Source organism: Hypomesus nipponensis, chromosome 17, assembly GCF_054491055.1.
Source record: "Hypomesus nipponensis isolate SF chromosome 17, ASM5449105v1, whole genome shotgun sequence".
In the NCBI taxonomy this organism is placed as follows: Eukaryota; Metazoa; Chordata; class Actinopteri; order Osmeriformes; family Osmeridae; genus Hypomesus; species Hypomesus nipponensis.
The window spans coordinates 12,887,713-12,911,130 of record NC_140377.1 but is presented as its reverse complement, the minus strand read 5'-3'; the positions used below and the strand labels follow the sequence as shown (position 1 = coordinate 12,911,130).

Below are 23,418 nucleotides of genomic sequence, written 5' to 3'. Positions count from 1 at the left end.
ATATATATATATATAATTAATGTTTTATTTTATTTAATAATGACAATTAAATCTATCTAGATAAACTATGCTGGGCATGCTGAACCTATACTTCTTCCACAGATACTGGTCAGGGAAGCATTACTTCTGTCTCTGAAGACCCTTGGGGCTGGTGGGATAAATGCTCTTTGTCTAATCTGAGCACCTTCATCCACCACAGGCTTGTCAAAGAACGGATACGCCATAATTGATTGTAACTTGTCTTGAGGCTCTGCTTAGTTTCTAAGGCCTTATTTTATCCTTATCCTGACACGGATCGGGCTAGTCCCGATCCTTGGTTACGTAGCTCGAACTAGAATAATCCACCTTAATGGAACGGAACTCTCGCTAAAGTAAGTGTGACTTGGCGAAATAAGTCTCGCTTTCCCTTAATCGACGTTGATGGAACACCCCCCTGGTTAAGCAACAACACGGTCTAAGCCTGACAATTAGCCTGCCCCGGACCAGGCTAGTTTTGAAGCATAAGTTACCATAGTAACCGAGTTTGAACTACATTGAGCTAACTCTATAGAACTGAATGAACTAGAAATTAGTCCAACTAACTGACATAAGTCTGGCTTATTCTGTAAACTCGCTTTAAGGAACAGGCCTCAGGTCTTTTGGGGTAATAAAAATAAAGAAAAGGTTTTACCAGGTTCAATGAAAAGCCATTATTTTGCTAATATGTACCAGGAACAAAATGGTTGTTGAGGATGATATGTGATTTAATGACTCGATCTCAATTACCCCACCCCCCCACCCCCCCTCCCTTACAGTGTACCAAGAGGGTTGGATCCAATTCCAGCTAGTTCTGAATCAGTAGGAACGAAGGATCCAGAACCTGTTGAGATGGCCCGAATGGGTGTGGCGATAATTTTCCACAATTCCTGTAAAAAACAGCAGCCGCAGCAATTAGTTGGAAGGTTATGCATCTTAGAAGCTTTGGTGAGATGCATAGGGGTAAACTCCCAACATAAACACTTTACAAACATGGCTTATGACACATTTCATAGAGATCACAGAAGGACTAAAGAATGAAGAAAAGGAATCATAACAATTCTGTGTCAAGCTAATTCCGAGATTTGTTTCTAAACACATTATAAATGTTAGAAATGTATTGCTTCAACATATTACAATACAACATTACGCTGATTTTGTGAAGAGCCAGCTCACAATCAGCACCACTCTGCAATTTTACACTGGGTAGATTACAAACCTTCATCCATTTTTATGGTAGTGGTATTTGACAGATGAGAGAGGTGTAGCTTTCCCACGAGAGGCCATGGTTTCAGCGCTCTCAGCTAGCAGAGAATACTGCTTATTTTTCAAGATTTTGATAACTTATTTTATTTACTTGGTGATCCTTCAAATTTGTCTGGGTGGTTAGAAACACATTTGTCTGTGGTGTGACTAACTCTTAACACATTAACTACCGGTCAAAGGTTTAGAACGCCCCCAGAAGGGACAACCAAATGACAAATCTTCCTCAGCCTTTGCTAGAAAGGAACCCAGGACTAGGCGGTATGGGCTGGGCGGTATGGCCTAAAATGTTTATCACTGTGTAACTCGTAAGCACTGACGGTAACAGTATATATCACAATAATATTAGTTATTCTTAAAATGTTATGACAATGCAAACAGAAACACATTACTTAATACATTTATTAATATATCGTGATATCCATGATGTGACAAAATCCATATCATGGACAACTCCCAAGCCAAGGAACTGACCAATGAACTGTCTTACCTTCTTTAGATTATAAAAATAGCAACAAACGGTCGCAGACACTTCCCTTATGAATTAACTTGGCTGGTGTATGTACAACACTGCCAAATAGATTTTAACAAAAGAAAGTACTTCAAGACTGACTGAATAACCAACTTTTGATCAAATTACACGGACACGTTTAAATATGGACTCTGCTTCGACCCACACCTTCAACACTACGACAAAAGTAAATGCGACTATCCATATTTCTTACTCGTGACACTGGCATGAAGTGATGAGTGTATTGTGTGTGTTTTGACTAGACCACATGTAAAACTGACTATGTTTACCACTTTTCCAGTTATTAGCCTCGACTGGCAGGCCTGATTCTTCTTTCCTATTGCAGCTCTTTTCACCTTTCCATTGCTCAAATTGTTCATTTTGTTATCCAAGTCTAAAACTAACAATAACGATATTCAGTACTGTTCATAATATTTCCATCCACTTCAATAAATCATTGTGTATAACTAATAATAATTGTTCCCTCATGATATCTAATCTGCTCTACTCTCAGAACAAATTAATTCCTTCAGAATACTAAATATTACATAATAACCATAAGATTTCCTTGGTTGCTAAACCAAATATCAAGTTGGTGTCTGGTGGTGGTGGTGGGGGGGTCAGATGGCTGAGCGGTTAGGGAATCGGGCTAGTAATCAGAAGGTTGCCGGTTTGATTCCCGGCCATGCATTTGACGTTGTGTCCTTGGGCAAGGCACTTCACCCTACTTTTCTCGGGGGAATGTCCCTGTACTTACTGTAAGTCGCTCAGGATAAGAGTGTCTGCTAAATGACTAAATGTAAATGTAAAATTTCAAGGCTTTAATTTACTTCCACTTCTGCATAAGCTCTGTAAGCTTCATTACTTGTTTCCCTTTTTCTTTTTCATATGACTATAATGAACATTATTTTTCCATTTCTTGTAGGGTTTCCACCTTCAATACTGAAAAATAAGGGACGCCTGCCGCAGCGGGGGCCACACCCTTCGGGGCCACAATGACCACAGGCCCGATGACGTGCCAGTGGTGGTACATCACAACTTAAAACATGTTTTCCTAAAAATATTATGATTGATACATGGACATTATAAAAATATATCTGCTTCTGAAATCAGTGTGAACAGATGCCCTCAGTCTCTCTCTATCACAACTCAAGTGGTCATATCGTCATAGACATACACAGCTATGACTATGTTCTTGTTTAGAACCGGTTCCCAGTGAATCGATTTCTTGGAATCGTTAGCAAAATTCCTTAACGATTCTGTTAACGATTCTCTGTGCCGTTGTGCATGTGCAAACTTTTATAGTTTATTCAGACAGACTGCAGAAAACATTGCAACTAAGAAGAAGCGTTCTAAAGTTTGGTGGTATTTCACACGACGAAATGACAACAACACCACTTGTATGTAACGTGTGTAAAAAGTCTATTTCGTCGAAGGGAGGAAATACTACAAATTTGAAGAAGCATTTGAACACACAGCATGGAATGAAGTTACTGGAACGTCATGTGTTCTATGCATGCAGCAGCACAGCTAACGTTCGCGCGTCATCTCTAACTATCTAAGGTAGAGCTAAACTGTTCAAAAGTGATCACAACCACTTGTTACTGTGTGAAGCAATTTGCCTTTATTGTGTGTAGTCAGTAAAGTTATCTTATGTCCCGTCGTTTGAAGCATACGTTTTAGCTCCGGCATTCGTCTCCCCAGGGACGTGCACAGGAATTTTGAAGAGCAGTTGCTCTGGCCTGAAATTAGCATGTGATAACGGGCTGATTGTCTGGTAGGCAAGCAATCCGTCTGATTATTTAGGCCAGGGATTCCCAAAGTGTGGTGCGGGCACCCTTGGGGATGCGCGAGCTGCCTCTAGGGGGTGCGTGAGAGGAAAAATGTAATGGTGGTGTATTGGTGTAATATGAATTATTACATGGTAACGACAGTACAAGCTTTCTGATTGGCTAATGGGTCCTGCTAGCCGCGTATTGCCCTCCTTGCCCGTCTGACACAGATCCGGACCAATTATTTGTTTGTAAACATTCGGGATGCGCGCGCAGCATGGTGGCAGAAAACGGGGAAAATATAGCCACGGATTATTCCAATAGTTAGATTTTAAAAGACCAAAAAGGTCGAGGAGGACAACCTTTTTGGGAGAAAGCGATTCCACATTGATCTGTCACATCAGAATTTTGATTTGGGGCACAAAAGTCTTGAAATTTGAGTGAGAATGTCGCCCGGTAGACCGCATAGGCGGCAGCCATGTCTTCACGTCATAACAAAGTTAATCTTTTTTTACAGTTTTACAACAACAAAAAAGTCGAGCAGCGCAGCTTTCAAGAGATCTGGGAATTCTGCTTTTTGCCAGCTGGTTTTTGTGATTTGTGTAAAACTGGCAATCTGAGTGAGACTGCGTCCCCGTTACTGTACAGTGGTGTTTTGACGTTAGCCTCAGTCAGACTCGGGTCGCTCACTGGCAGTCTGCACAATGTTGTTTGTCACTCCATTCTACACTTAGAACGTCAAGAAGGACTGCCTTTGGTAGATACGAGCCTGCTGAAGATAGCCAGGATCTCGGATTTCTTCAACCAAGCCTGTTTCATTCTAGCCTGGCTTTGCCCTCCTACGTACTTCCGCTCAATTTGGATTTCGCTTCAGTAGTAGGTCTGGGAGCTAGGCTCTGAAGTCGGTTTCGAGGAACACATTTTTTGTAGGTCCAATCAGCGAACAGAGGGAGTGGCTGAGAACGATGACGTTAATGTTGTGCACTAGTTTGAGTAGTTCAGTAATGGCGGCGGAGAAAGATGCGAGCAAAACTATTCTGCGGTTATGGCAGCAACGCTGCCGAATATCCATAGGTTAAAGCCAGAGCAAGATCATTCCTTGCTGAGTTTTGTTGGTGGCCATGATGTTGTGGCCCTCCTCCCCACGGGGTTCGGGAAAAGTTTGATTTTCCAGCTATGGCAGCTAGCTCTGTTACAGTAGTGGTGAAGGAGTTGGCTAAGGCGAACGCTTGCGATTGGTTATGGCAAATCAGAGTGGCTCTGGGCGGATCCAATAGTTTTAAACTTCAACAGAGGACCCGCCTTCTAGGAAGTTAACGTTTTTCAATGGAGAGATCCCAGACCCTCTGTACAAATGTAATGTCCAAAAAAACTTTTGGAGGAACATGTGAGAACCATATTTTATACAATTATTAAATGAACAGATCCATAACTTGTTAACTTTAAATTAAACAAATCCTTTGATACTCAAAAAAGTATATGGGAAAAAATAGATATAGTGCAGGAGACTTGCAAATGATCTTCCATGAACATCATGAACATGTTCTCCTGTTCTCCTTGTTCACTCACAACTGTGCAGCAACGCACAACTCCAACGCACAGCTCCAACCTCCTTGTTAAGTTTGCTGACGACACAACCATCGTGGGCCTCATCTCTGACAGTGACGAGTCAGCCTACAGAGAGGAGGTTGACACCCTGACATCATGGTGCCAGGACAATAACCTCTCTCTCAACATCAGCAAGACCAAGGAGATGATTGTGGACTATAGAGGCAGCAGGAGGAGGAGCATGCACCCCTACTCATCAACGGATCTGAAGTGGAGAAGGTCAGCTGCTTCAAGTTCCTTGGGGTGAACATCGGCAACAACCTCACCTGGTCTGTTCACACGTACAAGGTGGTCAAAGCAGCCCGTAAACGCCTCTTCTTCCTGAAGAGACTGAATAAGTTTGGTATGGACTCCGTCATCCTAACTAACTTTTACAGATGCACTATAGAGAGCATTCTGACTGGTTGCATTACAGTGTGGTATATGAGCTGCACAGACAGGGACCGCAAGGCCCTACGAAGTGTGGTCCGTTCTGCTGAGTTCATCATCGGCAGGAAGCTGCCAGCCCTACAGGACACCTACCACACACATTGCTTCAGGAAGGCTGGCAGGATTCTAAGAGACTGTTACCACCCATCCATCAGTCTCTTTACCCCATTGCCTTCTGGCAGGCATTACCACAGCATCCGGTCACGCACACACAGACTAGACAACAGTTTCTACCCAAGGGCCATCAGGCTTCTGAATGGACACTGATTCACTGCACACTAGTCACTATCAGTAACATTGCACTACTGTACCTCACTGTACTTCGCCATCAGGCTCCTGTATGGTCATTGACATAGTCAGTGATCTGCAATTTTGCACTATTGTACTGTACTCCACCTAGGTTAGAATAGGTTATAGGTATTATGTGCAATTAGGGTTAGTATAGTGTATTATTTATTGCTATCTGTATATTTAGGAAGTTTCACTTCTTTAAGCTCAGCACAGATGTAAATTATGTTCTGTGTACTTATATGTTATGTTATGCCAGGTGCTTGTCTTGTCTTAAGAATTTCAGTGCCCAGTCTGACCTTGTGTTGTTTTGTGTACCTGACAAATAAATGACTTGAACTTGATAACATCAGTGGACCAGAAGTAGTAGTGTGCAGTATTGGGGCATGTAAAGCCTACTTCCTTTTATAAGTGTACTTCTTATTACGTGGGGGGTATCTGGACCTGCCTCCGCCATTCTTTTAAATCGACTCTACACCAAGAGACCCGCCTTCCTCTGCCTCTGATTGGCCGTGAACCTGATCAAACCAACGATGGCAGCTGTGTGTGTGCATGCTGGACTGCATGAGCCCAATCAGGGGCAGAATAGGACGAGTCTTCACAGAATGTTGGTGGGAAGATTTGCATGGGATGCTGCATTGCAGACAACTCGGAAAATACGGGACAAACCCTGTCCTGTATTGATTCAAAACGGGACGCGCAATTTTATTCTAAAATAAGGGACAATTCAGTTGCAACCCTAGTTTTCTGGTGACCTAAACGTCTTTTTTTTTGGTCAGTTTACTGTGTACTTTTCTACCATTTCAGGTTATTGACTGGACTTGAACTGCTTAAATCTCAATAACAACTGGAAGAATTGGGTTGTTCTAAAACTTTTGACCGGTAGTGTATGTATGTTATACTTTACACAGACTTTCAAGGAAGACATGCATTTCAAAAGGAATGCAATGGGCCCCCTATCAATCAGGTTGAGAAATCACTTCTTATGACAGCTCTCTATTTTTTTATGTCATGAATAAGGCCAAGTGTTGGGGTGTGTGTGTCCATGCAGTCATTGGGTTTGGGGCTAGCTGTAGTGTAAGTAAGTATGTGATAGATGTGCATATGACCCCCCCCCCCTCCCCCCAAAAAAGTAGCAGGCAGCCGACAAGATATTGCTGTGTGTGTGTGTTTTGTTTCCCTCACCAGCTGCTCTATGCGTTCATACTGCAGGTACTGAGGAAAGGCCGGAGCAACTTGCTGCACTTTGAAACTCGTCCGTCCACCCATCATTTCCTGCATCTCTGACAGACAGTGACGGAAGTGGTCGTAGGCCTCGCATGACACATCCATGTGCCTCAGTGTGAAATTCAGCCTGGTGAAAGCATACACAGACATACACGCGCACACACACACAATTGTACACCCACACAGTTTATAAAAAGATGCAGACATTACCACAGGGGACCTAACTCATTAATCTTTGTACCTTGTATCTGTAAATCAAAAAATTATCTGAAATCTGTGAATTGAAAAATCTGTTGCTTTCACATTCTCTCTGGACTATTATGGCTACAGTGACTGGACAAGACCGTCTTCCCACTGTTAGGAACTAGTTTTGCCTGAGGTTAGGCTGTCATACCTTGAGACTTGGGACTACAGTGTTTCTAGCAAATATTGTCCAGTATTTTCCACAGTATTTTACTGTCTAAAGGGCTCAACATTAACTTTTTGAGGCACTTGTCCTTTGAACAAGTTTCACTTGTCCATGCACTAAAGTCACTTGTCCGGGTAAAGATTAATAATTTCATGTTTTTTTGTGTTAAAGGGGCAATTGATTGCAAAACCGATTTTACCTTGTCATAGTTGAATAACGACAGTTTGGTGGGTAAAATGAACATACAGTGAATATCAAATTCCATTGACACCTCTTTACTATGCAAATCTCAAAAATAAAAAAATTGGCTGTAAAACGCTAGCTTTTCAACAAAGCCACCGGTGAGACGTAGGACCGCCCTTTTTGGCTCTGGTCTGTATCTTTGTCACGCCCCAAAATTTACATCCAGACCTAGCGTCTATCTCCGATACTAGTTTAGCTGCGCGCTGCTCTGTGTAGGCTACTTATAAGGAATTACAAAGAAGAACGTTTTGAATTATAACAAGGATATTGAAAATGGACCACGGTCGTAAATGCTGTGTTCCAGGTTGTACAGGGAAGGCTAACACTCACAGTCTTCCCAAGGAGCCAAACATTCGACAGGCATGGCTGCTGTTGTCTGAGAAGATCCCGGCGAAGTTCGACACTCAATCATTCATTTGTTCTGAACATTTCACCCAAGACAGTTTTGACAACCTTGGACAATTTCAAGCAGGATTTGCTAGGAAGCTGAACCTGGAAGAGGTGCTGTTCCGACCATATGCTCATTGCGACCGCAAGCTGTAAGGACAGTATGATGTTGTGCTAACAGTTATTAGCAATGCAAACGTGTCCTGTATATAGCATAGGTAGAATGCTAAATACAACATCAAATTACTGTAGCGTGACTAGCTGTAGTTGGCATTAGAAGGGAAGCTTCCAAAAAAATAGCCTGAAAACGAACAGCAGTCTGGCTTATTGCTTACGCCTGTCTAGATAATCTATTTGAAAGAACTGGAGAAAGGCAGGTGCTAGATACAGGATACGTTAGCATTGCTAGTAACTGTTACCAGTAACACCTAGACTGTAGTAGGCATGTAAACTAGTTTAGCTTGCTAACGCAAGAGCATAGGTAGAATGTGTGATCATTTAGCCTAGTTTATTGGCGATGGGGCTAACGTTGTTTCATGTTCCTGACTGTGTTTCATTCAAATAAATAACCTGTGTCATGTAAATCTACAATTAACGATGCATGTTTGTCCAGATCTTTGTCAGGTTATTTTTCAGCAAGATATCTAGAGCTAGCTAACTGAAGCCGAGTTGAATCACGATATAGTTTGGTTGCTAAGCCTAACGTTCTACCCACCCAAGTCAATCCAGTTTGCTTCAACAACAGAAGTGGAAACAAGTTATGTTATCATTTCAAATGATATGTAGTCAATCTGTTTAAAACAGTGTTGTGTAGACATAATAGATTTATTTGCGCGTTTTTATTTCAAGTCTCCAACTTCGGTGTTTCAGCGAGTGCTGCTGTTGGCCGTGTTGCGTTTTTGCTCCCAGCTTCACTCGTTGATAACCAACCAATCAGCGCGCAGCTTATCTAAATATTAATGAGCATACCATAAAAGGAGAAAAGCGAGTGTTTTTTCCCGGGAACATTTCAGAGGATCTATCAGGGGGCATAGAAGAGCACCCGGGCCATTTTCAACCCAACCAATGTTACATACCCTATTCGGAGACCTTAAGGAACAGTGTGAAATACCCCAAAAAAACAATCAATCGCCCCTTTAATGTTTCTAGCTAGCTATCGTCAGCAGCTGTGACCCTAGCAAGCATTAGCAGCATTTACAGAAGTGGTGAAGGAGTTGGCTAAGACGAACACTTGCGATTGGTTATGACAGATCAGAGTGGCTCTGGGCAGATCCAATAGTTTTAAACTTCAACAGAGGACCCGCCTTCAAGGAAGTTAACGCTTGTCAATGGGGCGATCCCAGACCCTCTGTACAAATGAAATGTACGAGGGTCTGGTTAGGACCAGGCTAGTAGAACATAACATTTCATAATAATTTCAGTAAATCAAGCTGCGCTGCAATTGGTTAAATGTACATAGTTATATATCAGCTAATATTCAACTGTAAAGTAGGCTACACACCTTTTAACAGGGCTGCCAACTCTCACACATTGGCTGTGAGACACTCGACCAGGTCACACGCTCTCACGCCAAACCTTGTATTTCTCATACTGAGAAGGCAATGCCAACCAAGTAGTCCTGCTAACAGTGTAAACAGTAATGGACGAGACGCAGGCACACGGAGTGAAGCAACACATCCGTTAAAGCTTGTCTCTGGGCTATTTATCTTATTTTAGATACTGTATAAGTTTAGCTAGCTTGCAAAATTACAGAGGATAGCCTACCGAAGTTGAGTTAGCCAATGTTGTTAGCGATGCTAACTAACGTTAGTTTGCTAGCTGTATAACATTTCACTGGGTCTTGCAGCGCTGCTTGATTTACTGAAATTATTATGAAATGTTATGTTCTACTAGCCTGGTCCTAACCAGACCCTCGTACATTTCATTTGTACAGAGGGTCTGGGATCGCCCCATTGAAAAGCGTTAACTTCCTTGAAGGCGGGTCCTCTGTTGAAGTTTAAAACTATTGGATCTACCCACAGCCACTCTGCTCTGTCATAACCAATCGCAAGTGTTCGTCTTAGCCAACTCCTTCACCACTAATGTAACGGAGCTAGCTGCCGTAGCTGGAAAATCAAACTTTTCCCGAACCCCGTGGGGAGGAGGGCTACAACATCATGGCCATCTACAAAACTCAGCAAGGAATGTTCTTGCTCCGGCTTTAACTTATGGATATTCGGCAGCATTGCCACAACCGCAAAATAACTTCGCTCGCATCTTTCACCGCCGCCATTACTGAACTACTCAAACTAGTGCACAACATTAACGTCATTGTTCTCAGCCACTCCCTCTGTTCGCTGATTGGACCTACAAAAAATGTGTTTCTGAAAACCGACTTCAGAGCCTAGCTCCCAGACCTATTACTGAAACAAAATCCAAATTGAGCGGAAGTACGTAGGAGAGCAGAGCCAGGCTAATGTTCTACTACCATTTGCCTACTTAAGCAAGTCACAGTTTTCCAAAGCCCCGATAGTATAACTGAGACGACACATTAAAAATTCCTCTTTCAAGTAATAAGCCACCGTTCAATTGTTGAGCATTAAAGGGGTGATTGACTGTTTTTGGGGGGGAATTTCACACTGTTCACAAGTAAGGGAGAGCTATGTTGATGTGTTTAGAAACATATTTAGCATTCTACCTATGCTAGATACAGGAGATGTTAGCATTGCTAATAGGCTAGCTGTTAGTTACTTACAGCTTGCGTTTGTGATGAACATACGGTTGGAACAGCACCTCTTTTCAGCAACAGCAGCTTAGCAAATCCTTCTTTAAATTGTCCCCAGTTTTTGAAAGTTTCCTCGGTGAAATGTTCCGAGCAAATTAATATTTTAGCATCGTACTTAATAGGGATATTCCCATAGATAAACATCAGCCATGCCTGTCTAGTGTCTTGTTCTTTGGGAAGATGGTGAAAAGTGTCAGGATTCCCGGTACAGCCTGGAACACTGCATTTATGGCACTCCATTTTCAATATCTTGAAAACGTATTATCTTATTTATAATTTCTGTGGCAGTACAGAGCAGTGCACAGCTAGCTAAAAAGTGTCGGAGATCCACTTGACCTCCATTTATGTTCCTGGACCAAAAAACCAGAGGACGGGTAGATTTACATTTTGGGGCGTGACAAAGTTGATGCTGCAACTTGTGACGTCAGACGAAGACAGGAAACAGATTTCAATGGACTTTGAGGTTAACTTTTTGTCTATTTTACACACCAAACTCAGAAATCCCAAGTGTCCCCGATGTTCCGGGAGTCTCCCGCATTTCAATAGCGGCTCCAAATGCTATACAATCTCCCGGAAATAGGGGATTTTGTATTTGAGCGAGCGAGAGACTGTCCAATGGTCATTTCTGGTAGAGAAGGTTCACATCGCGCATCCTGATTGCGTCTGGGGGGGGGGGGTGTAAAGCATGAGTACGAATTGCATCCTGGGGGGGGGGATGTCAGGTTGGGATGTCTGCAAACTGTCATTTTTCAACTATGACAAGGTAAAAACGGTTTTGCAACCAATCGTCCCTTTAAATTAGCTGTCAGGTCTGTAGAGATCTTGGGACAAAGCAATCGCCTCAAGCCCTGGTCTACTACTGTCTGATGTATCTTAAAGGTTTAGATAAGTACTATCCACTCAGTCTCTCTCTTTATGAAAGAGTAGTCAACAAAAGACAAGGAATGGTAAAGAAGTCAACTACTTTTTTACAGTCATACTGACCTTTTCTCTATAGCCACGTAGACTGTGCAGGATTGGTGGAAGTTATCACAGAGCCTGTAAACAGTCTTGAAAAACCCATCTGTCAGGTCATCATCGTAGCACACTGAGGACAGGCAAGAAAAAAATCAAGGATTAAACAATCCAACAATACAATGCAATTGCGTCCACGCTTTTGGCAAAGGCAATCTGGACATCCAGTCTCCCTGATACCACTAAAAGATACTCATCTAGCTCAAAAACATAGTCATTTAGGATCTCCTTGTTATGGAGGCCGGAAGACTGGTGTGTCAACTTTTGTTGGGCCCAAACTCCAATTTACCATCGGCAGCAATTATGAAGGTAGTATTGTCATAGAGATCAGCTACTTCCTCCTCTGTCCATCCGAATTCAGTGTCACCATCTGAGAAATAAGGGATGGAAAGAGGTGTTAAGGACAAGAAAGGATGAAATGTGTGTGTTTCCGAAGCAGAGTAAGGGAGAAATTAAGTAAAAGAGAAAATGACAATGCGAGAGACAGCGAGACATGCCTCTGTGTGTGTGCGTGGTGTGCTTGCGTATGTGTGTATAATGGAGACTCCTGCCCACCTGTGCACAGATCGTGCCGGAGCCAGTCCAGCTCCCTCACTCTCATATCTCCACCTGTTCCAGAGACGAGAAAGAGAAAACAGTCTCATGGGGAAAAACATCCCATCATCAGCAACAGTAATGATTATTTCTGTTTAAACCCACAGTCCCATAAAGTAGGCTTTATCCTGTACATTATGCATATATTCACTATTATACTTCTTTGCATCACTGTGTTACCTCTTCCTGATATTGCGGTACAAACATTTCAGTAAAAATCTCCAACACTCCTAATCTCTGCGGAACATTGCATGAACTGTCTTTTGACATTCCCTTACCTGTTGGCTCTAAAAGGTGTTGGTTCAATGTCATATTCCTCTGACACATGCTCAGCAGGTCATCCCCGATATCTGCAGCACATGGTTAGATGTGAAACATTTGGCCAAACAAGGGCTATACAACTAAAATAGTAGTTTTTTTAGTTAGTTAAAAATTTGAATTTTATTTATTTCAAGACAGGGACAGCGCACAATAATACCGTATTTCTTCGATTAAACGCTGCAGCGTTTATTTCACAATGATAATTTTTGGTGCAGCGTTTATTCGAGGGCGGCGTTTAATGAGTAAGAGAGATTTAGAGAATTGCAGCTGCAATGTGGCCACAGACAAACAAAGAATAGACATGGAGGTCAAACACAAAGCCGAGTAGCCTATAAAATTGAAGCCGCGCGTGTCTACATTGTGTAGAAATCTGAAGCCGCATGCCGAAACATTCTTACACTTCCAGCTTTCAAGCAGAAAGCTGTGCAGAAAGCACTCACCAGCAGCAACAGATCTGTAGCACGCGAACATGGGGTTGATGAAAGGCGAATTCGCCAGTGGTAAAGTCAGCTACCTCGCAATATTGTAGGCTACATGTAATTGTCGCAATTACATAATGTATCATTTGTTTTCAACCAATGTCCTAATTTAGAATACTTGCATTCAGTATTATTAAGTGACTTTATATGGTAAGAGTACAATGCCTTTATTTTGAAGGCGTTTTGGAACGCTTGTGAGTGAGAGAGTCCACAGCAAGCGAAGCACGGAAAAATTTAATGCTCCGATAAAAGTTTAAGGTTGTTGATCGGATGTTAGCTAAGGATCTAAGGAAACCTCTATTCCCTTGTGTACAGCATGCAGCCAACGGGGTATGTTGTTTTGTGTCTGTATTTTACTTTGGTGAAGGTTATTTACATGCTGCGCATCTCATTGTACGTTCATATTAAGCTAATGTGGTCTTTATTTTCTCGTTATAGCCTACTGTGGGTTTAGTTTTCATGGTGGATTTGGAGAAGCTTCAAACCTGTAGCAAGAAAGCCAGTGTCGAGGGAATTATAATACTTGTGTTATTTACTTGTGTAATAATTACGGTTTTAATTTAACCAATTAAATAACCGCTTTCAGATTCTTTGGGTGCGGCGTTTAATCGAGGGCGGCGTTTATTACACTATGTTCATTTTTGGGGCGGCGTTTATTCGAGGGTGGCGTTCATTCGAGGGCGGCGTTTAATCGAAAAAATACGGTACATTAATCTTGTACAACAAGAGAATATGCATTGTGCCAGGTTCTAGCAGATTGCTATTTTCCACCTGTAGTCCCTGGGTTAGGGTTAGTAAGTAAAAATGTAAGTTAAATAACAGAGCAAGGCCAATAATGATAGAGACAATGTATAAAATAGACCATTAAAAACATGGAAGCAGATTCCACAAGGCAGGTCAAGCAACACACACACACACACACAAACAAACACAAATGGTATTGTGTTTGACAGTTTACAGTGATGTTCACTGGGTTTATTCTAGTTCAATATAAAATCTAAAAATTGGTTAAGTCTTGTGAAATGTTATGAACAATAACGAGAGGTTGGAGGAACCGCTTTCAGGGCTACATTGTCTGGAGATAGTTAACTGGTTAAAAGCTACACATTGCTTTTTATTCTCCTCTTAAAAAGACCATCTAGATTGACCGCTCGCTTGCCTCTTTTGCCACAGTTGTGAGCTGCGGTGAGAACGTTATGCAACGTTGTAAAAATGCCAACATCTCACCCTCTAACAAGCAGTGCAAGTTTTGGAGCGGTACACAGTCCCCCTTATTTCAGGGGATCAAATATAATTAGACACATTTACATAATAATGGATACATGTTCCAAGCCTCCTATGTATTTCTTTCTTCTCATCATTCTCGTACAGGTGATTAGTTTAATCTGTCCAAAGAATGCTGTTCCATGCCTTTAATTTTTTTATTGGCAAAGTCTTTGGCAAAGACACGATTCTGGCCTTTCCATTCTTGAGGCTTATGAATTGTTCGCACCTTGTGGTGAGCTCTCTGTATTTGCTCTCGTGATGTCTTCTCTTTATGGTAGACTTGGATAATGACCACCTCCGAGAGAGTGTTCTTCACTTTGGACAGGATCCTGTAATCATTCACCACTGCTGTCTTCTGTGGACGTCCAAGCATTTTTTTGTGTTGTGTTGTGAGCTCATCAGTGCATTCTTTTTTTCATCAATGTACCAAACTGTTGATTTGGCTACTCCTAATATTCCTGCTATCTATGTAATGGATTTTCTTTGGTTGTTTGTTTTATGCAGATTAAGGGTGGCCTGTTTCACTTGCTTTGAGAGATTTTTTAACGAAGGAATAACCCAAACCAGTCCATGAAACAACTTTTGAGTCTATTATCTAATTGTTTTGGGGCTTTTGAAAAAGAGGAGGCTACATACTAAAGTGCTGTAATTGCTAAACCATTCCTCCAATTTGGATGTGGATCAAATCAAAGCTGAGAGACTGCAAGTCCATGTGCATTGTTAAACTGTAACTTGAATCTTGATTGCGATTCCAATAACTATTGTAGAGAAGAAATTTAAGAATATAATGTTCTGTTTCGCTGATTGTCATGTATCCATATCATCAATATCCATTGATATTTCTGTGAAAATGCCCTGATTTCTGTATTTATTCAACAACATTTGTAGGCCCATCTTATACAGTACTATACACTATATTGCCAAACTACAAAAATAATCCGAAATTGATGTTAAATTATGAGATGGAAATAAATACAAGAGAGGTTGCCTCACCTACAATTTCTAATTCTGAGAAAATTATAAAGTTACTTGTGGGTCACCCCATTTGTATGGAGGATTATAGGGGCCAAAACTAAATAAATACATATTATAACACAAAGCTTAAATAAACGACTAATTATATAATGTAATGCCTAATTGACAGACAAAATATATAAATTACAAATTAAATGAGACACTAAATATATAAATGTTACATGTATTTGAGTGTATATATATATATTTACGTTTTAATGTGTTCACATTTATTTATTTATACTTACATTTATTTATTTATCCTTACGTTTATTTATTTATCCTTACATTTATTTATTTATCCTTACATTTATCCACGGTGTAACTTGCTGCAGCAAAATAAATCCGTCGTCCCACGTCACCAAGTCAGGGGGCGGATTCAAGCCTGCGGTGGATAATTGTAAGTATAAATAAATAAATGTAAGTATAAATAAATAAATGTGAACACATTAAAACGTAAATATATATATATACACTCAAATACATATAACATTTATATATTTAGTGTCTCATTTAATTTGTAATTTATATATTTTGTCAGTCAATTAGGCATTACATTATATAATTAGTCATTTATTTAAGCTTTGTGTTATAATATTCATTTATTTAGTTTTGGCCCCTATAATCCTCCATACATTTGTGCGTAGTGTCCGACCACGCTGATATAAACAACCAAATTAACGTGAACACTACTGATACAGCTCTGCAGCTAGCTAGCTAGCAATTTTTTTTACTGTCAGTGAATAGCACCAAGTGAAAGTCAACGTTTTCTTTATATCTAGTGACAGTGATCATTCAGGGCCTGACATTAACTTTTTGAGCCTACATTTATGTTTCACTTTTCCATGCACTAAAGTCACGTCCAGGTCAAGATTGTGCCTTTGACCAATGAAGATGAGCTGTAATATTTTACAAATGATAACAATTGAGGTGTTATTAAAAATGTTATTTGTTACATAAAACATTTACACAATTTCTGCAGAATGAAACCCTTTCTGTTATGTACTGTATTTCAGCTTCGTCCCAAGATCTCTACAGACCGTGCAGCTAATTTAATGCTCAACACTTGAACGGGGGCTTATTACTTGAAAGAGGAATTAATAACTGCGTTGTCTCAGTTACACTATCAGGGATTGGAAATACTGTAACTTGCTCAAGTAGGCAAATGGCTAGTAGAACATGACATTTCATAATAATTTCAGTCAATAAAACAGCTGCAAGACCCAGTGAAATGCTATATACAGCTATCAAACTAACGTTAGCTAGCATCGCTAACGACATTGGCTCACTCAACTTCGGCAGGCTATCCGCAGTATTTGCAAGCTGGCCAGTGCAAGTAACATGGCTTTTTATTTTTGTTTGAGTTTTACCTTGTCCAGTGGGGCAAGTACATTTCTCTTCCACAAAATCCACTTTGTTAGCTCTAGTTCAGAAAAATAGACTACTACTACCTGTAAACTTATCTAGATCTATAAATAGAAGGCTATGGGCTAGCTATGGGCTAACTTGCCAGTCCCACCGGTATTATCCCTAATTAAATATTTTCCCCGACGTAAACACATTTCCGATTAGATGTCCCACGTTTTGATGGTACTAGCAGAGCCCATATTATACATTCTCTGGTACTCGCCAAGTGTTTATTTCTAATTGATTTTAAGGGTCTCAAAGCGGCTCTGGTCTGTCTTCTCCTCAACGTGACGTCATGCAAGGCATTGTGGGGGAAAGAAGAATCATTGCAAAAAAGTAGCTACTTTTTCGTATTATATTCCATTTTGTGACACCCAACAACATCAAATACAATGGATAACAGTTTAAATTTGTATTACCAACAAGCAAATAGCACAAATTTGTTGGAAAAATAAACCTGCAATATGGCCTTTAAAACGTCAAAGCTGGAGTCGCCAGAAGATGGTCGGTGGTGACAGCTATATAGCTATGGAACGCCGAGTTAGTCAAATTTAAATCAATAAATAAATAGGTAAATGAATAGATAAATACATACATAAATAAATACGGCTATGAAATAAACTCTGAAATAAAAAAAAGATGGTAATAAATATATAAATATAACATTATATAATTATATAGCTGAATCCATTTACCGACATCAATAAATAAATACATTTATTTATTTAAAAATGACGTTTTTGTAAAGACAACATGTATTTAATTCATGGGACTTTTATTTCCTAATGCCACATTTATTTATTTTTTGAGACTTTTACGGCACCAAATTTTTTTCCACATGTATTTCCACACCACATTTATTTCAGTGCTGTATTTATTTCACATCTCACATGCAAATGAGAGGGGCGTGGTTATCGTCAGACCAACGCAGCAGATAGCTATGCTACCTGTAGGGTGACAGTGGCATCGCACTGCCGAAAAGCATACAATGTAGACAAGCTTTACCCATGTCTGTGTCATCTCTGCCTTTGTATGGGAGTGATGGCGGTGACTTAGTAGCCTACGTGTGGGGACTTGATCTTTGATAGCTATGAGGTTGCGCTGAAGTTACCTTTATAAACATGGCTTTCGTTCGTGTGACGTGGAACTTGTCTGCAAAGCTAACAATCACTGCCAACACTATGTCTTCCTAGGTGGTATGTTGGTTATCACCGGTCTCGAAGTCGGCAACTGTAGGCCAAGTGGCTGGCTATCCGGCTAGCTAGCTGACAAAATAATAAAAGGACAACATCAGTGTGGCCATTTCAGCTAGAGCCAGCTACTGTAGAGCTAGTAGTGTTGTGCTGTATTGGCACATATGAACAGCCAAACCCGTTTTGTCACTGAATGGTCATTAAAACGAGTCCAGTTGTAGTGGTTTGATTTAATATTGAATAATTCCATAAACCTGTACCTAATATCTGGGTTTGGTTATTGTGTACCGTGTTGAATGGGTCTTGGTCTTGACACGTCTTGGTTAGTTTCAACTTTAAATTGCCAATAATAACAAAGCGTTAAGAAACTTGACTTCAATTTGAAGCAGTAGCCTACTGTAAATCCAAAGGTATGGGTAATGTCTGGAATGGTCTGGCTTTACTTCAGGTCTCGTCTCACTAAATGGTAATACATGGCATAATGGTGAGGCTAGATCGTTATAATCATAGATATATATAAACACTAGATGTTTCGTCCGCGTTACTGGACAACGGAGTCGAACGTCCGCACATGGCGGCCATCTTGCCACAGGCAACTCGCTCACCCAGAACATTGTGTTGATGCTACATGTACTTTTTAAATGACCATAACTTGCTCAATTTTCAACCAATTTTTAAACGGTTTGGTTTGTTATCAACGTCAGAGATGTTGCTATTCCACTGCATACTTCTATTAATTTTTTTTTAAATTACAGAACTATTCATAAGTATGCAGTGGAATAGCAACATCTCTGACGTTGATAACAACCAAACCGTTTAAAAATCGGTTGAAAATTGAGCAAGTTATGGTCATTTAAAAAGTACATGTAGCATCAACACAATGTTATGGGTGAGCGAGTTGCCTGTGGCAAGATGGCCGCCATGTGCGGACGTTCTAGACGCCGCTGTAAGACATCTAGTGTATATATATATCTATGGTTATAATCAGGTGCCTTATCGACCTAGTTATCCACATAATAGCAGAGCGATGTAGCGGTGGTGGCATTGATTGTCTTCTTTGTTGCTAGCTGTGTTAGCTAACATTACCTGGCACTTATCACCCCCCACTACCTGTACATCTTGCACACGAACAGTGCTCGATAAGTCTCAAACTATTTAAGACTTCAATATCTATGTTCTGTAGAGCACTTATCCGCCCAAGTACCTCTACAAAATCTACTATCTGTGACAAAATAATATATCCTGACAAGCCATGCTGTTCGGCAGTGCGATTCCACTGTCACCCCCATACAGGTAGCATAGCTATCTGCTGCGTTGGTCTGACGATAACCACGCCCCTCTCGTTTGCATGTGAGATTTGAAATAAATACAGCACAGAAATAAATGTAGTGTGGAAATAAATGTGGCGTGGAAATACATGTGGAAATAAATGTGGCGTGTAAAAGTCCCATGAAATAAATAAATCATGTCTTTACAAAAACGTCATTTTGAAATAAATAAATGTATTTATTTATTGATGTCGGTAAATGGATTCAGCTATGTAAATATATAATGCTATATTTATATATTTATTGCCATCTTTTTTAATTTCAGAATTTATTCCATAGCCATATTTATTTATGTATGTATTTATCTATTTATTTACCTATTTATTTATTAATTTAATTTTGACTAACTAGGCGTTCCATATATAGCTATCTGCTATATTAAAATGAACCTTGGCATACAGGTGCAGGTATCCCAAATAACAGTAGGCTTAATGTGTAGCTGCTCCTGCTGAGAAACTGCCTATTTACTTTCTCTCAATGTAGCCTGTGAGCCTACACTTCATTAAGTGGTAAACCACAAAAATACCATAAACCAACCAATAAAATAACATGGAAACAATGTTGTATCATCCAAAAATCGATGTGCGCATTTGAATCCTTTTAGACGTTGGAAGACAACGTTAAAACAACGCCTTAATGGAGAGGCACTAAACGTTTTGGGTTTGTCCTGAGCTGTAAAGTCAACCAATCAGCCTGTAGCTATGTGTAAGGCTCAACCGGGGGAGTACAAGCGACAGTGCGGAAGAAACCTTTTGCAAATTAGCAATTTTACCACCAAGGGATCATCATACCCTTCGTAATAAAGTTAGGTAATGAAATAAGGAATTGAAATGAGCGTATCAAATCCATGGTTCTGGGAAATGTAAAACCAGTTCTAAAATGAAACCGGTTCTCGATACTCAACCCTAGTAAACAGCGTAACTTGCGTAAAACTGCGTAAAAAAACATAACTTGTGTCAGTGAGTTGGCTATGGTAATTTCTCAGTTTTTACAGATTGTGAAATTGCAGATTGTAAGCTTTCAAATTATGCATAATTGAAACCTGAAAATAGTTGAATTTCTGAATGTTAAAGGGGCAATTGACTGGGTTTTGGGGTATTTCACACTGTTCCTTAAGGTCTCCGAATAGGGTATGTAACATTGGTTGGGTTGAAAATGGCCCGGGTGCTGTTCTATGCCCTCTGACAGATCCTCTGAAATGTTCCTGGGAAAAAACACTAGCTTTTCTCCTTTTATGGTATGCTCATTAATATTTAGATAAGCTGCACGCTGATTGGTTGGTTATCAACGAGTGAAGCTGGGAGCAAAAACGCAACACGGCCAACAGCAGCACTCGCTGAAACACCGAAGTTGGAGACTTGAAATAAAAACGCGCAAATAAATCTATTGTGTCTACACAACACTGTTTTCAACAGATTGACTATATATCATTTGAAATTATAACATTACTTGTTTCCACTTCTGTTGTTGAAGCAAACTGGATTGACTTAGGTGGGTAGAACGTTAGGCTACAGCTTAGCAACCAAACCATATCCTGATTCTACTCGGCTTCAGTTAGCTAGCTAGCTCTAAATAACTTGCTGAAAAATAACATGACCAAGATCTGGACAAACATGCATCGTGAATTGTAGATTTACATTACACAGGTTATTTATTTGAATGAAACACAGTCAGGAACATGAATCAACGTCAGCCCCATTGCCAATAAACTAGGCCAAATTATCACACATTCTACCTATGCTCTTGCGTTAACTAGCAAGCTAAACTTGTTTACATGCCTACAGTCTAGGTGTTACTAGTAACAGTTACTAGCAATGCTAACGTATCCTGTATCTAGAACCTGCCTTTCTCCAGTTCTTTCAAATAGATTATCTAAACAGGCGTTAGCAATAAGCCAGACTGCTGTTCGTTTTCTGGCTATTTTTCGGAAGCTTCCCTTCTAATGCCAACTACAGCTAGTCTAGCTAGAGTCATTTGATGTGTGTAGAAACTTATTTAGCATTCTACCTGGTATGCTATATTATAAAGGAAACGTTAGCATTGCTAATAACTGTTAGCACAACATCATACTGTCCTTATAGCTTGCGGTCGCAATGAGCATACGGTCAGAACAGCACCTCTTTCCAGGTTCAGCTTCCTAGCAAATCCTGCTTGCAGTTGTCCAAGGTTGTCAAAACTGTCTTGGGTGAAATGTTCAGAGCAAATGAATGATTGAGTGTCGAACTTCGCCGGGATCTTCTCATAGACAACAGCAGCCATGCCTGTTGAATGTTTGGCTCCTTGGGAAGACTGTGGGCTAACACTAGCCTTCCCTGTACAGCCTGGAACACAGCATTTACACCGTGGTCCATTTTCAATATCATTATAATTCAAAACGTTCTTCTTTGTAATTCCTTATAAGTAGCTTACACAGAGCAGCGGGCAGCTAAACTAGTATCGGAGATAGACGCTACCTCGGGCTGGTCTGGATGTAAATTCGGGGGCGTGACAAAGATACAGACTAGAGCCAAAAAGGGCGGTCCCCGGTCCTACATAGGACCGGTAGCTTTGTTGAAAAGCTAGCGTTTTACAGCCAAATTGTTTCTTTTTGAGATTTGAATAGGAAAGAGGTGTCAATGGACTTTGATATTCACGGTATGTTCATTTTACCCACCGAACTGTCGTTATTCAACTATGACAAGGTAAAATCGGTTTTGCAGTCAATTGCCCGTTTAAGCTGACGTCGGCCCAATGTATGTGTGCTATCTGGGTTGCTAACGCAAGAGCATAGGAACAGTAGCTAGAATGTGTGATGATTTAGCCTACTTATTATTAGCAATGGGGCTAACTTTATTTCATGTTCCTAACTGTTTCATTCAAATAAATAACCTGTAAAAGATGCATGTTTGTCCAGATCTATTTTTCAGCAAGATAGCTAGAGCAGCTGAAGCTGAGTTCAATCACGATAGTTTGTTTTCTAAGCTGTACTGATGTAGGCTAGTGCTGTTACCCACCTAATGGTGCGTGTCCACAACAGCGGAGCGGGCGGCACGATGGCGTCGGCATCCAATTCAATTTTAATGAAACCGGGCGTTGATGCTCGTGTAGAGCATTGTGGGAGCGTGCGCGAGCGTCAACGCGTTTCAATGTTTCATTGAAAATGGATTGGAAGCCGACGCTCCGCACCGCTCCGCTATAGTGGATACGCACCGTAACGGTGCGTTCACACTGCAGCGTTTTTTAATGCTCTGCACCGCTTGCCTTCCCACAGTGCTCCAAGCTCGGGGGCATGGTAGAAAAGTTAATACAGAGTTGTAGTTCTCTAAGGTCACTGTTGTAGTTTGTGTAAAAACGTTTGTGTCAGGAGAAGGCCTGTTTGAGTAGGATGGAATGTAATGGTAGACATTAGGTCTGCCATGGAAGACTGGAGGTGGCCAACTGGGCATAGATATTTTTTTTTAATCTAGATTATTTTCACTGTAATCTTGGCGTTAATCTAGATTAAAATGTCTCTTTTGAATTCCACCGAAGGCATTCAGAATATGTGTGCTACCCAAATAATGACTAGAAGTAAGTCTTTGAGAACGAGTTTCTCAAACCAGGTGAGCAAGGAGATTAGTTAGCTTGGCTGATAGAGCTGTGCTGACGGTCTTGCCTCAGTTGCACTCAAACAGTAGTTTGACGTAGTTTCCCCTGCGCTACATCAGTGCTTGACCCGGCATCTTACGCATTAGCTAAGGGATGCTTCGCGTTTAGGTGGTATTTGAGACTGGAAGAACTCCTACAGTAAACTAATTCCGCATAGCACAAGGTGCAAACTACCTTAGTCTTGTCGAGGTTTCCATTGGGAAGCTTCTTAATAATACATTTTCCCTATAGCAAACCCGGCGGATTCATAGCTGCATCC

At 40.7% G+C, this 23,418-nt stretch overlaps 1 protein-coding gene across 5 annotated transcripts in view; it reads right to left on the bottom strand.

Moving 5' to 3' along the window:
- Positions 1-786: 786 nt before the first annotated feature.
- Positions 787-23,418, bottom strand: part of mettl22 (methyltransferase 22, Kin17 lysine) — a 50,006-nt gene continuing 27,374 nt past the window's right edge. For 4 of the 5 annotated variants that reach the window (XM_084677177.1, XM_084677178.1, XM_084677175.1 and 1 more), the window contains exons 7-12: positions 12,803-12,874; positions 12,486-12,539; positions 12,220-12,300; positions 11,901-12,003; positions 7,072-7,240; positions 787-905 (exon numbers count right to left, since the gene is read on the bottom strand). In XM_084677177.1, the coding sequence (XP_084533303.1) occupies positions 789-905; positions 7,072-7,240; positions 11,901-12,003; positions 12,220-12,300; positions 12,486-12,539; positions 12,803-12,874 (596 nt within the window). In that variant the 3' untranslated portion in view covers positions 787-788. Of the gene's footprint in view, positions 906-7,071; positions 7,241-11,900; positions 12,004-12,219; positions 12,301-12,485; positions 12,540-12,802; positions 12,875-14,816; positions 14,946-15,912; positions 15,990-23,418 lie in introns of those variants that run through there. The other variant, XR_014731717.1, reaches the window with a different exon arrangement.